The sequence below is a fragment of the Convolutriloba macropyga genome, chromosome 1, assembly GCF_964194025.1.
Source record: "Convolutriloba macropyga chromosome 1, txConMacr16.3, whole genome shotgun sequence".
In the NCBI taxonomy this organism is placed as follows: Eukaryota; Metazoa; Xenacoelomorpha; order Acoela; family Convolutidae; genus Convolutriloba; species Convolutriloba macropyga.
In genome coordinates, this window is record NC_134468.1 from 37,918,883 (window position 1) to 37,932,579 (window position 13,697).

The 13,697-nt window shown below is 35.1% G+C and overlaps 2 protein-coding genes and 2 non-coding genes across 4 annotated transcripts in view; 2 read left to right on the plus strand and 2 right to left on the minus strand.

The window, feature by feature from the left end:
* Positions 1-13,697, minus strand: part of LOC142338501 (CAAX prenyl protease 1 homolog) — a 447,656-nt gene that overhangs the window by 177,506 nt on the left and 256,453 nt on the right. The gene's annotated exons all lie outside the window — the stretch shown is intronic.
* LOC142338434 (tubulin-specific chaperone cofactor E-like protein) overlaps positions 1-13,697 on the minus strand; it is a 40,391-nt gene that overhangs the window by 4,114 nt on the left and 22,580 nt on the right. Inside the window, exon 4 of the mRNA XM_075388197.1 lies at positions 12,232-12,342. Coding sequence (XP_075244312.1) covers positions 12,232-12,342 — 111 coding nt within the window. The remainder of the gene's footprint in view (positions 1-12,231; positions 12,343-13,697) is intronic.
* Positions 2,680-2,753, plus strand: Trnai-aau (transfer RNA isoleucine (anticodon AAU)). The gene has a single exon. It is a non-coding gene; the product is annotated as a tRNA-Ile (tRNA).
* On the plus strand, positions 3,277-3,349 carry Trnat-agu (transfer RNA threonine (anticodon AGU)). Its single transcript has one exon. It is a non-coding gene; the product is annotated as a tRNA-Thr (tRNA).

Below are 13,697 nucleotides of genomic sequence, written 5' to 3' on the forward strand. Positions count from 1 at the left end.
GTGAGGTAAGTCACGTATGATCAAAATTTAATCACGCAAATAACCTTAAAACTTTTGCTAAAGTGAGTGAGAAATGACATCACGCGCGCAAATGCCGTTAGTGAGAGGAAGAAGTCATTCAGAAAATTTGACTTTTTCAGCTTTGCTGTGTGAACAAATGTAAAACGAAAAAAGAGCGTCAGACGACGAAACAAAAAAAAAACCAAGAGCACTGCAATATAGCTACGCTCAGCTTACAGCTTCGCAGCTATAATAATTAATAAAACACAAAAACTCTTAAGCATGAAGAATTTTACAAGACTTTAGAACTTTTAAGCATGTGAACAAAAAAATTTGCTCGCATAGAACTTTTTTAGATCTAAATTTCTCCCTCTCTCGAAAACAGTGGCATGGACAAAAGTCTCCCTTTTCGCTCCACTCTTCAATTTTGTTCAGCAACAAACCACTCGAAAATTTTCCACGCGTTTCATTTCCTGCTTCAAATTTCACACCAACAAAATCTTCTCCAATACTTCTCTTCGTCTTAAAAAGACCAGAGGACTAATATAATTGCTCAAACTTCGTTTCAGAACAATTAAAAAGTGTCAACGAGTGAGAGCAATGGAAGTGAGGTATAATGAGCAATATTAGTAGCGTCTAGGTGAATTCCATTGTTAATATCAATTACAAGTCATGATTGCTTACTCAAAATGCTAGATTTTGCCCACATGCTATTGCCCACATCAAGGCATTGCGCCTTTCTGTCCTTTTTAAGTCAATGCTTATTTGCTGTTTCTGCAATGTTGTAGATTTATTGTAACCTAGATATTTTTTCTGTCTCAATTTATCGAATTCCTGGTTAGAAGTGTTTATCTTTGTCATAAAGTATTCCATCGAGAGTCCTGGTAGCATATTTATGTGTTTATGCACGGTATAGGACTTTAAAACTTGCCAAAAGAGGTCAAAACAGTTGGTCAGTTTTTCACGTTTTTCAAGATGAAAATGAGGTATAATGAGCAATATTAGTAGCGTCTAGGTGAATTCGACTGTTAATATCAATTACAAGTCATGATTGCTTAAGAGGTCAAAACAGTTGGTCAGTTTTTCACGTTTTTCAAGATGAAAATTCAAATTTTATTGAAAACGGTATTAAAATCGGCGGTTCAAAAAATCGCATTTAAAAAGACCAACATGACTAAATAGCCGATAGATTGTCGAAATAGCCGCCAAATAGACTTGCGCGTCTATTATGAAACAGATGCAGATATCAGTTGAAAAAGTTTTGAAAACCGACGCCGCTCAATAAGCAATGTGAAAACATTCAGCGTTAAATGACGTCACGCGCACAAACGCCGTTTGTGAGAGGAAGAAGTCATTCAGAAAACTTTACTTCTTCAGCTTTGCTGTAGAATTAAAGACGAAAAAAGATCAGCAGACGACGAAAAAACATTGCCGCGCAAGTCCCGTAATACAATCCAAAAACTGAATGGAAATCTTGATAACTCCTCAACTGACTAATAGAAGAATTGGATAACACAAGCCAAACAAAAAAATTGACATACTTTGAGAATCATCAGAGAATTTGAATTTGAGATACTGCGGTTCCAAAGGTAAAGAGAACCGATAATTAAAATTAAAAGGATTAAAAAAACAAAACACCAATAGTAATTTCAGAGATATCTCTCCTGGACAAAAACGACCAGCAGATGTAAAAACCAGACAAAGTGAACTTTTTGTAAAAACGAGTTTTCACTCAGAAACATTTTTGTGACGGAACAAATGGTCCAACAACCCAGCAGCAATTTAGGCTACAGATTAAATGGCAGTTTTCACTTTTAAAAAAACGTTGAAAAATTGCTAATGAAACACAAAAAAATTTTACACTGAAATTTGAGTTTAATTAATACTTAAGTTACGCACACCAACTTCCTGAAAACCACCAATTTCATGGGTAGAAACTACAAAATGGTAAACTCTAGGCTACCATAAGATTTCGAGTTTTATAAGAGCAAAATAGAGGGCAGAAACTGATACAATCCCAGAGAATAACCCAAAATTACCAAAAACTAGACCAAAAAAAAACAATAAAACTAGCGAAAAATGCGTTGACTCTGAACATAAACAACAAAAAGAGGCAAATACATTAGCATAAAAGAGCAGTTCGTATAGCATAATAGCCACATAAATTGTGACTCAAAACAAGGAAAAATTGCTTCATTCAGGGCTCAAAAACAGCGAAAACCAACTTTTCCACATCGTATTTAGGCCTTCCAGCAATTTCAGCATATTGGGCACCTAAAAAGCGTTCAAATCCACCTCTGTTGCAACCGAATTCCCGCCTATCTTTACCAGTTTATCCCGTTTCAAAGGCATGGAAAAAGGTGTAAAAACACCTGACAAAAAGACAGCACCAATACACTCCAAATTCTTTGAATTGTAAAAACACTATCACCGCATTATAGCTCCAGTCAGCTTACAGTTAGAAAAATTAATTAATTCAAGCTTCGGTTGAGAGCATATAATTAAACTAACTCCCCTCTGAGTTGTTAGAACAAAGCACCCGAGTATTTGCTATAAATATTGTTTGAAAGCAAATAGATGATTGGCAGGGCACAAGTACTTCGTTTGAATTCGCCCACGGCTTTGAGCTCAATTTCTCTTCACTAGAAACGTTTTATCTTCAACCAAGAAGAGTACCACGGCCGTATAGCTCAGTCGGTTAGAGCATCGTGCTAATAACGCGAGGGTCGAGAGTTCGAGCCTCTCTATGGCCATACTTTTAACAGTGCATTTATGTTTTTTTTTTTAAATAAAACAAAGCAACTAACGTCGGATAAATTGCTCTCCAACGACAGCCAGGCAGAGGGACAGAATTTTATTCAGATGAACTGCAGCTTAAATTTTTATGGATGCAAAAAATTCCGACCAAGGAGGTGTTCCAACCCCTGACCTCCGACTTACTCGACTGAAGCATTAACGACTCGACTATCAGGTCTTTGGGATAGCTCATATTACAAAAGCTTTGGTTTTAGCAACCGACCTAATTTCTGAATACGAGCAATTTCACGCAAAAATGAAGAATTCAAGGGTGAAAATTTTGCAAAAAAGACAACGTTTACAATAATTGCTTCGAACTTCGTTCGAGTGTAGTTAACCATTTAAAAATAATAAAGGACTTCTAATAGTTCTAAAATTGCGCGATCTCACCAGAAGACATTTTCAAGTAGCCATCGATCTCACTACACCTCATTGCTTAGTCTAATTGATGTTTCGTGTATAAAACGCACGTCTCCATCGGGTCCTGTGGCTTAGCGGTTAAAGCGCCTGTCTAGTAAACAGGAGATCGGTGGTTCAAATCCGCCCAGGACCTGGTACAATTTTTTTTAACGTGACTCACGTTAAAACATACTACGTTATTATCCGTTATCAGATAATTTTGTTCTCCGAAATGTCAGAACAATTGATCTTGCCAAACTTTCCGTGGAATTCGAGATCTATTTTGTTTTATCATTCACAATACATAATTTCAACAAAACAACTATTCTCCGTCAGAGCTATAATAACTTAACCAGTTTTGTCGACGCTGACTGTTTTATAATTGCCATTCAAAAAGTCATCGCAATGCTATTTCTTCTGGAATGTAAAATTATTAAATCGATATGGTACTCAACTTCAACGTTCTCTAAACAGATAAAGATTTTTTTGCTTAGATATACGCTGTTTCATTAAATAAGGGAAATATTATCCTCAGATTTAAAACAGTGAGTGAGTTATAAATGCGTCTGGATTTCGAGTCAATTGCTCGAGTAATGATTGCTTTTTCAAACTGTCAAACTTTCCCCACATGATAATGCCCAGATCAGGGCATCCCTATTTTTTTGAATCCCTATTGCAAGTGTTTATCTGTGCCATAAAGCATTCCTTCAAAAGTCCTGGTAGTATATTTCAATGCATTTATGCGCGGCATTGGACCTTACAACCTGCAAAATGTGGTCAAAAATTGAACATAACCGACTAACGTCAGATGAATTGCACTCAAATGACTGCCGAGGGGTGGTTGGCTGTTGCTGTCGTTAACTTATTATTAGGAAAATATTCAGTGAGTGAGGGTCATGAAACTAGCGCAATTGAGTGCCCTCAAGCTTTAGAAGTTTGCCCCGTTTCGCAAGATGAAAAGTAAAATTTTATCGAAAAACGGTAGTAAAATCGGGCTGTCCGATAAATTGCATTTAAAAGACCAAAAGGACTAGCATACCCGCAACCTGCCGGAAAAGCTGCAAAATAGACTTGCGTGACGTATAATAGAGATAGAAACCAATACAGATATAAGTTGGAAAAGTTATCGAGACCGCTAAAAAAGCGATGTAAAAAAACTTTCAGCGGTAAAAATAAGATTTTGTACGTGCAAACTATTTTGATTGTACGGCATGTTCTATTGAACGGCATGAACGGTGTGCAGGGGTAGGAAATGGGGGGGGGGAGTGAGGGAGTGCTGATGCGGGGTGAGGGTGGTGCTGGTGGGGGGGGGGGGGGGGGGGGGGTCAACCTCTAAGAACCGTCCTCCCCGCCATAAGTATCCAAAACAGTTTGTGAATCGCATACTTGAAGACTAGTGAGCTGAAAAGCTCTAGGAGAACTTGCTGCCCGCTGGGCGCTACCTGTTTATCTCGTTTTTGAGGACGAAAAGTCAAATGGGTCAGACAAAAAATCAAGCCAAAAATCGTTCAAGCAAAAAATTGCATTAAAAAAGACCAACAGGACTAAAATAATTGCAACAAACTTTGTTTGAGAGCAATCTAAGAGATAGAAATCGACAGAGTTTTCTAAGTGTCACAAAAGTGTTCTAAATTGGTGTGCAGTTTCAGTCGGATTCTTATACTTAATTCAGCTTTAAAACTGAAAGCTATCAAAACTTAAGTACTAATGACAGCTACCAATGGCTCTAATAAACTTTGGTTACATAATGCACTATGACTTGATGACCGGGCATTATTAGTTTATCCCGTTTTTGATTTTGCTTTTGGTGAAATAATTTAAAATCCACTTAATTAAAATAGTTACGAGTCAAGCGTGAAAATCGTGACTCATGTAAAACGAAAATCGTGATCAAAAAGTAAAGCCAATTGAACATAGCAGGAAGAGTCCTAAAATACAAATCAAAGAATTGAATGAAAAATTTAGAACTACTGCACCTGACCAGCAGATGAATTGAATAATGCCAGCCAAAAACAAAAAATCTCAAAACGAGAAATTAAAATAATGCAACAAACTATACAACAATATAATCCTTGCTAAAACTCTTGAACCTTTTACCCCGAAGGCTAAACCTGACTCAATTAAATAAATCCACTAATCCACGCATCAGCCTTGAAGGTTTATTCGCCAATAAATATAGAAAAATCGAAAATTATAAAAACAAATAGAAAAGTGAAAAATTTGAAGTTTCTTAATTTCGCAACTTTAAAACGTTCGAAACCACTTTTTTTGCGTCTGGAATTTCTCCAGCAGCCTATCTGCAAGAACTTAAAAAGTTTCATTGGCCCATAAAGATCGATAAACTCAGAAAAAAAGACAGAAAATTTCAAAAAATTTGAAAACAATTGCAGATTTTATTGAAATTTTGCAAAAAATCGTGATATAAGACCGATAGGCAGCAAATTTCAGAAAAAAATCAATTTTCAAAAAAAATTGTTCCATTAAAATGTTGAAAACTATTCCATTGCCCCTGGCAACCATTTTATAACATACTCTCAAACCCTGGAGGAGGTTACCGGGCTACTCGGGCAACAATGTTTTCAAAAAAACTTGAAAAATTACAACTTTAACAAAAAAAATCTAAAATTCGAAATTTTAAACTGTTTAAAACAATTCTATTGATAATAGAAAATATGAAGTAACCTAGAATCAGACTCCAGAGGAAATGTTGTTGCTCCCGATGACTCAAAAAGGACAAAAACTTCAGAAAAAATTGCAAATTTCATCAAAAATCGCTAAAATTCCTTGCTCAAAAAAGTTGAAAACCTTCCCATTGCCAATAGAAACTATACAGTAACCTATTATCAAAACCTAGAGGTGGTCTTCTGGCCCCCGAGGCTAAACAATCTCAAAAATGAAAAATAAAAAATAGAAATATCATTTTTCGTGTTTTTGTTTGCAGTACCAAAATATATAGCTCTTAAAAAGGGTATAAAAAGTGATTTGATCTTGCATAAGATCTTTATCAACTTTGACAAACGTCAATTTAAGACTAATCAAACAAAAACTCGAAAAATAACAATTTTAGACTATAAAATCCAAAAATCCGAACTTCAAACCTTGAATTAAAGCCTTCCCAGCAACTGCAACACTCTAAGAACTTGAAGGAGAAATCCCGATTTGAAAGATCAAAGTAATCCAAAAATGTCTGAAAGCATCTTTTAAAAAACATAGCCGTAAGACTCCAAAACCGACAAAAAGTTCCTCTACACATTTATGGTCGTTATTTTGAAAGCAATAACAGTAAAATAAACATGAGAAAACTAAATCTAAATGACACAAAAAAGGAGAAAATACCGTCACAGCTTCCGACTCCGAAACAATTAGTGGTAAAAAAACTTGTATTTAAACCTCCGGTCATTCCATAATCGACCACCAAGTAAAACGGAGCACTCGGAGAAAACTGAGAAAAAATAAAAATTTATGGTTTGCAAAATTCCCTACAAAATAATGCATAATGCTGCAGCCCAACAATTTTGAAACATTCTTTTTCCTAGTCACCTGGTAACCAAACATAAGGCTTGTCAGACAATGCTTGTCTGAGGCCACAAAAAAAACAAAATTAAAAGGTGTATCCATCATGTGAATTATAAACTGCACCATGTAACCTTGGCCTGTCATCTCTTGGTAACAACACATAACAAACAACTCTAAATACACTGAGGAAGTAATGAAAAAGCTCAAAATCAGAAAAAATAGGCAAACTTTCTCAAAAAACGGACAAAAATGGAACAAAATTAAAAAATTTCTACTCTTTTTTTTCTAAAAAAACACAACTACAAATCAATATCAATTAAATCAATAGGTCAACAAATCACCAAAAAGAACAACCTCAACCCCACTTAATATGATTAATTAAAAAATACGAAAAAAGCCAAAAAACGTTCAAAACGGGCAGAATGGCAAAAAAGCTCAAAATATCATCTAGAAATCTATATTTGACCCGCATAGTAAAAATTGCCACTAACTGAAATTCTTTATATTATCCAATTTGAAATACCAGTGAGGTAAACAAATTTTCAGGTAAAAAACAAATTATCATAATATTTTCTCAAAAAAATTTCATGAGTTGCCACTCCAGAAAAATTGTATATATTAGATAGTTTTGTATAAATTATTCTAGGTCAACAATTGAATATCAAGCAATGGGATAAAAGTATCCACGGATACATTTCAAAAAATGGCAAAATATGAGCTAAAAAGTAGCGTAAGCCAAAAAGTAGTTGAAGAACAAAATCTAAAAATCTGTCAAGTTTATCAAATAATATTCTCTAACAATCGCAAGTCTCAATAACTGTTTTCACCACACCTTAAGAAGCAATTTTCTCCACCATGTAAAAACAACACTGTTAACCACTCTACGGAAACAATTAAATAGGAAAAATTTATACTGAAAGCTAGAAAAAACGGAAAAATGAGAACAAAGAACATCAAAACAAATATAGAACGAAAAAATCTTTAAGTTTAGCCCATTTAGGTTTGTTAAAATCAAAAAATTGCTTAAAATAAAACGCCACGAAAACGAACAAAGAACCTAATTTCAACCAAAAAAATTAGCACTAGACACTAAAAACAAAAGAGTACAAAAATAGCTAAAAACAGTCTGAAATGGCGAAATCCCAAAACAGCTCAAGACTGAGATTGAGATGGTCGAAAAGATTGAGATGGTCGAAATTGCTCTTAAACGTTTAGTAACTTGTTAATATGCTTAAAAAAACAATTTTTCCCAAAGAAGTTAAGTAAAAACTAAAAAAGCTGCATCAGAAAAGCCGCAGGTGATCATAATATTTCGCTCGCTAAGCGCAAAATTTTTCACGCCTATTTCTCTCGCTCTCTCAAAAGATGTGAACAAAAATTACTCTCATCTCTTCAATTTCTCCAACCGTTTGACCTAATCTTTTTGTCTACACGTTCGGCATTGACTGTTACATCCTGTTTCAAATACACTCCAAATTATCTATCCAAACATACCCGGCAGATTGCCGGAAAATAGCTCCCGTTGATGCCCATAACCCAGATTGAGATTGAAAGAAGAGATAGAACTAATGAAAAAAATGATCTTTGTACCCGAACAATTTTAAACTGCGAACTATTTTGATGTCATTTTGGAGCAGAACATACTCCTGCTTCGCAGTGATACGACACATGGGCTAGTATCAATACCAACAAGCGTGAGAAGATGATTAAGAACAAAGTTTGAGAAACGAGCACCTAAAATTCTATTTCCGATTTTGTTTTTTGATACTGACTGTGAATTTTGAATTGCTTTTTCTGAGCAACTACTGTCAAAAAACACTTCTAGCGGAATGAGAGAAGAGTAAAACTAGCATAGAGAAGACAAAAAGATTTCACGCAAAGTGTTGAACAAGCTGAGAACTAAGGTAAAGCAAAAAAAAACTTTCGTACGACGAAGCAAGAAGCCGGAAGTAGCCGGAAGATTCCAGAATCGAGTCGAAGTAAACAAAAAAAAACTTACCAGATCAAACCACGAATTGGTACAACTATTCACTTTATTATACAATTCAGTTTTGAAACAACAAATTATCAGGGTTGAACCAAATTATGAAATAGATTTTTATAAGTTGCAACTCCAGAAGCATTGTGTATGATAGATTGTCTCAAAAAAATTAACTTAGCTCATCATTAATTGACTATCAAACGATACATCAAATTAGTCAATAAAACATCCTGAAAAAACAGAAAAATCGAGTAAAAAGACATAGTTAAAGAGCACAACCTAGAAAATCTTAAATTTTCCAATATACTTTGCTGAAAACGGCAAGTCTCAATAAATTTTTCCCAGCACACCTTAAGAAGCAGGTCCTGTTGATTTATGGAGCACCTAAGCGACACAACAAACGCATTGTTAAACAAATAAAACGTGAGCAAGAACGAACATTAACAAAAAACTGCAGAACTAAATGTTTTATTTAATAAAATAAGTTAACCAAGTTAACAGTTACAGATGAAAAAAAAAATTATTCTGAAAGGCAGAAAAAACGGAAGATAAAAGGCAAAAAACTTGAAAAAAACAGAACAGCTAAGCGGAAAAATTTTAAAATTTAACGTAATTAAGTTTGTTAAAACAAACTCAAACTGATATCACCGATCTCAAAAGGCCACGACATCAGACATAGAAGCTCATTTCAACGAATTATGTAAAACAACTGAGTGAAAAAAAGCGTACAAAACCCTTAAAGCCGCACGTGATGAAATATTTTGCTCGCTTAGCGAAACTCTTTTCCTACATACTTTTCTGCATTAACTGGAACATTCGACTTTGCATCCTGTGAAAAGAAGAATCCAGAATCGACTCGAAAAAGTAACCTGCAGTAGGCAACCACTAACTGAAATTCTTTGTATCCAATTTGAAATAATAGTGAGGTGAACAAATTTTCAGGTAAGAAAACTATAAAAATATTTTCTCCAAATATGTTCATCAGTTGCCACTCCAGAAAAATTGTATATATTAGATAGTTTTGTATAATTTAATTTAGGTCAACAATTGACTATCAAGCGACGGGACAAAAGTATCCACGAAAACATCTTGAAAAATGACACCAGAAAAATTGAGCTAAAAAGTAGTTGAAGCTAAAAGTAGTTGAAGAACAATCTAAAAAATCTGTCAAGTTTCTCAAACAAAATTCTCTAACAATCGCATGTCTCAATAACTGTTCTCACCACAACTTAAGAAGCAGTTTCCACTAACTAACTGAGCATCTACGCGACACCCAAACTCACTGTAATACACATAAGCATGAGCAGAAATGAAACTTTACAAAAACTGGAGAACTGATTTATTTATCAAAATATTTGATATCAAAACTTCAATTTTCCCCACCATGTAAAAATAACACTGTCAACAACTCTATAGAAACAATTAAATAGGGAAAAACTATTTTTCTGAAAGGCAGAAAAACGGAAAAATAACACAAAGAACATCAGAAACAAATATAGAGCAAAAAAATATTTAAGTTTGATAAAAAAAATTTGATAAATCAGTTCTCCAGTTTTTTTAAAAATTTCATTTCTGCTCATGCTTATGTGTTTTACAGTGAGTTTGGATGTCGCGTAGATGCTCAGTTAGTTAGTGGAAACTGCTTCTGCCTTTCAGCTCATTTAAGTTTGTTAAAATCAAAACATTGCCTAAAATAAAAGGCCACGAAAACGAACATAGAACCCAATTTCAACCAAAAAAGTAGCTCTAGACACTAAAAATGAAAGAGTACAAAACAGCTAAAAAACCGTCTGAGATGACGAAATTCCAAAACAGCTCAAGACTGAGATTGAGATGATCGAAAGAGATGGTCGAAAAGATTGAGATGGTCGAAAATGCTCCTAAACGTTTAGTAACTTGTTAATATGCTTAAAAAACAATTACATCCAAAGAAGTAAAGTAAAAACTAAAAAAAACGGCTTCAAAAAAACCGCAGGTAATAAAACTATTTCGCTCGCAGAGCGCAAAATTTTTCATGCCTATTTTTCCTGCTCTCTCAAAAGATATGAACAAAAATCACTCTCATCTCTTCTCATCTCTTTGTCCAACTGTTTGACCTAATCTTTTTGTTTTCACGTGCGGCATTGACTCTTACATCCATTTTCAAATAAACCCCAAAATATAGATCCAAACACACCCGGCAGATTGCCGGAAAATAGCTCCCGTTGATTCCCATAACCCAGATTGAGATCGAAAGAAGAGATAAAACTAATGGAAAAAATGATCTTTCTACCCGAACAAATTTAAACTGCGAACTATTTTGATGTCATGTTGGAGCAGAACATACTCCTGTTTCGCAGTGAGACGACACATGGGCTAGTATCAATACCAACAAGCGTGAGAAGATGATTAAGAACAAAGTTTGAGAAACGAGCGCCTAAAATTCTATTTCCGATATTTTTTTTGTTGATACTGACTCTGTGAATTTTGAATTGCTTTTGCGGAGCAACTGCTGTCAAAAACCACTTTTTAGCGGAATGAGAGAAGAGTAAAACTAGCATAGAGAAGTCAAAAAGATTTCACGCAAAATGTTGAACAAGCTGAGAACTAAGGTAAAGCGAAAAAACTTTCGTACGACGAAGCAAGAAGCCGGAAGTAGCCGGAAGATTCCAGAATCGAGTCGAAGTAAAAAAAAACTTACCAGATCAAACCACGAATTGGTACAACTATTCACTTTATTATACAATTCAGTTTTGAAACAACAAATTATCAGGGTTGAACCAAATTGAAATGGAAGACTTTTATAAGTAGCCAGTTACCAAGTTAACAGTTAAAGATGAAAAAAATTATTCTGAAAGCCAGAAAAAATTGAACAATAAGGCAAAAAACTTTAAAAACAGAACAGCTAAGCGGGAAAATTTTTAAATTTAACGTAATTAAGTTTGTTAAAACAAACTTAAACTGATATCAGCGATCTCAAAAGGCCACATCAGACATAGAAGCTCATTTCAACGAATTAAATGGACGATATGGACGGAAATCGATATGGACGAAAATCACTCTCTGCTCCTCAATTCATTTAGCCGTTTGACCTAAACACTTACTTTTCACGTGCTGAATTGACTTTTGCATCCTGTTTTAAGTACAATATCGATAAAAAAGATGCACCGCCAATGCTCCTCTTCGAGTCGTGAGAAATAGGAGCGCTGTTTATAGCCGGCTGAGAAGCTGAGGCGGCTATTGAAAAATACGCTCCACCAATACTCCTCTTCGAGTCGTAAAAAGACAGAGCCCCAATACAATCCAACTCTTGGTTGTAAAAAAGGAGAGCGCCTAAATAGTCATTGAGATGCTGACGGTGGCTGTTAAAAAATACATCACCATTACTCCTATTAGAGACAGCACACTGATACAAGTCAAATTCTTTGAATTTCAAAATAAATCCGATGAGATTTAAAATAGCTTCACTGTTGCATTGCCGCTATTAATCAAGCTAAAAGAAGCAGCAAATTTTGACCTAACTTTTCTGGATCCTAAGGTAGAGTCTAATTCTAGTTTACCTCTGAGGTTTGGGATGGTGATCCAGGTAGTGCCGAATGAGGAATCTTTCGGCGTCTATCCTGTTGTCAGGAGATACAGCACTTCCATTCAAATGACTCACGTTTTTCAGTCTAAAAGCACATCGCGCAATTATCCACAGTCTCATCCCAGCAAGAACAATTTCCAGCAGGCATGTGAAATTGCTTGCGCAAAGCTATTTATGAAATCAGATATTAAAAATGATACCTGAAAGAACACAAATTATTTATGCATTATTTTCGGCTGATCCACAACTTTCCCAAAACGATTTGGGTGCCACTTTTAAGTAAAAAATTTAAATTGTTTAACTAGACAGAGCGTAAAGTTAATATTGGGTTAATCAAACCGCGAATAGAAAACCTCCTGTATTGCTGTTGAAGTCAGCACCGAATCATAACATTTCAATACAGTGATCTTTATTTTGGCAGCATTATGATCATGCTAAAAATATACTGAACATAATAAACTACAGTAAAAAAAATCCGTGTTCTGAATGCAATCTGCATATAGCTTTGAAGCTAACGGTATAGGTAAAGAAGGATGTACTCTAGCTCAAAAAGAGAATAGACGCTGTAAATCGAAGTGTTGAACGGAGGACGCTTTACAGGTCGCTTAGATTGTGGAAAAAAGAGCAGAGAAATTGGGAGTACAAATATAGGTGATATGACAGAAAGGTACCAAATATTTGACACCAATATCAGTTACAAACAGCCGTCAGATTTCCACACAAAAGTCATGAAATAGTCGGCTGAGACCCAGTTAAAAGTCAACACTGATAAAACAAAAATTGAAATTCTGTTTTTCAATTATAACCCGTACTTTGAAATCAAATTTCGCAGCCTAGTGTAAAAGAACCCTAGAACAACCAGCTCTTAGTGACCTTCAATAAGCTTTCAATAAGTTTTCTCAAAATGAAATTATTGAAAGCTGAGAATTTTTTTCGCAATAAATCAAGTTATTTATAATGCATAATCACATCAATGCATTAACCAACCTCGGATGAATTGCTCTCGAACGACTGGCGAGGCAAACTATTTAGGAACGAAGGGCAGATGCAAGAAAACTTTCATGGTGCAAAAAATTATGATTAGGTAGAGCTTCAAACCCACAACCATTTGGATGTGTTGCGGACATTAACCCCTTCTCTACACAGCCTATGTACTGTCCCCTCTCGCAATCGGCTTTATTTTAGCAACAGACTCTATTTCTGAATGCGCGCAACTCGGATCACTCAAAAGGTCAGGCGTGAAAGAGTCAGTGAAGAAGTGAAATTGAAAGAATGCTCAAGAACAGAACGGTCGAGCAAAAATTTTGCATAGAAAAAGACAAACACGTTTAAAATAATTTCTTCAAACTTCCTTCGCGAGCATACAAAATTCTATCATGAAAGGAACAACTGACACCATGCATACACAATTAAGTGCTGAGTGGAAAAATACTGGAACAA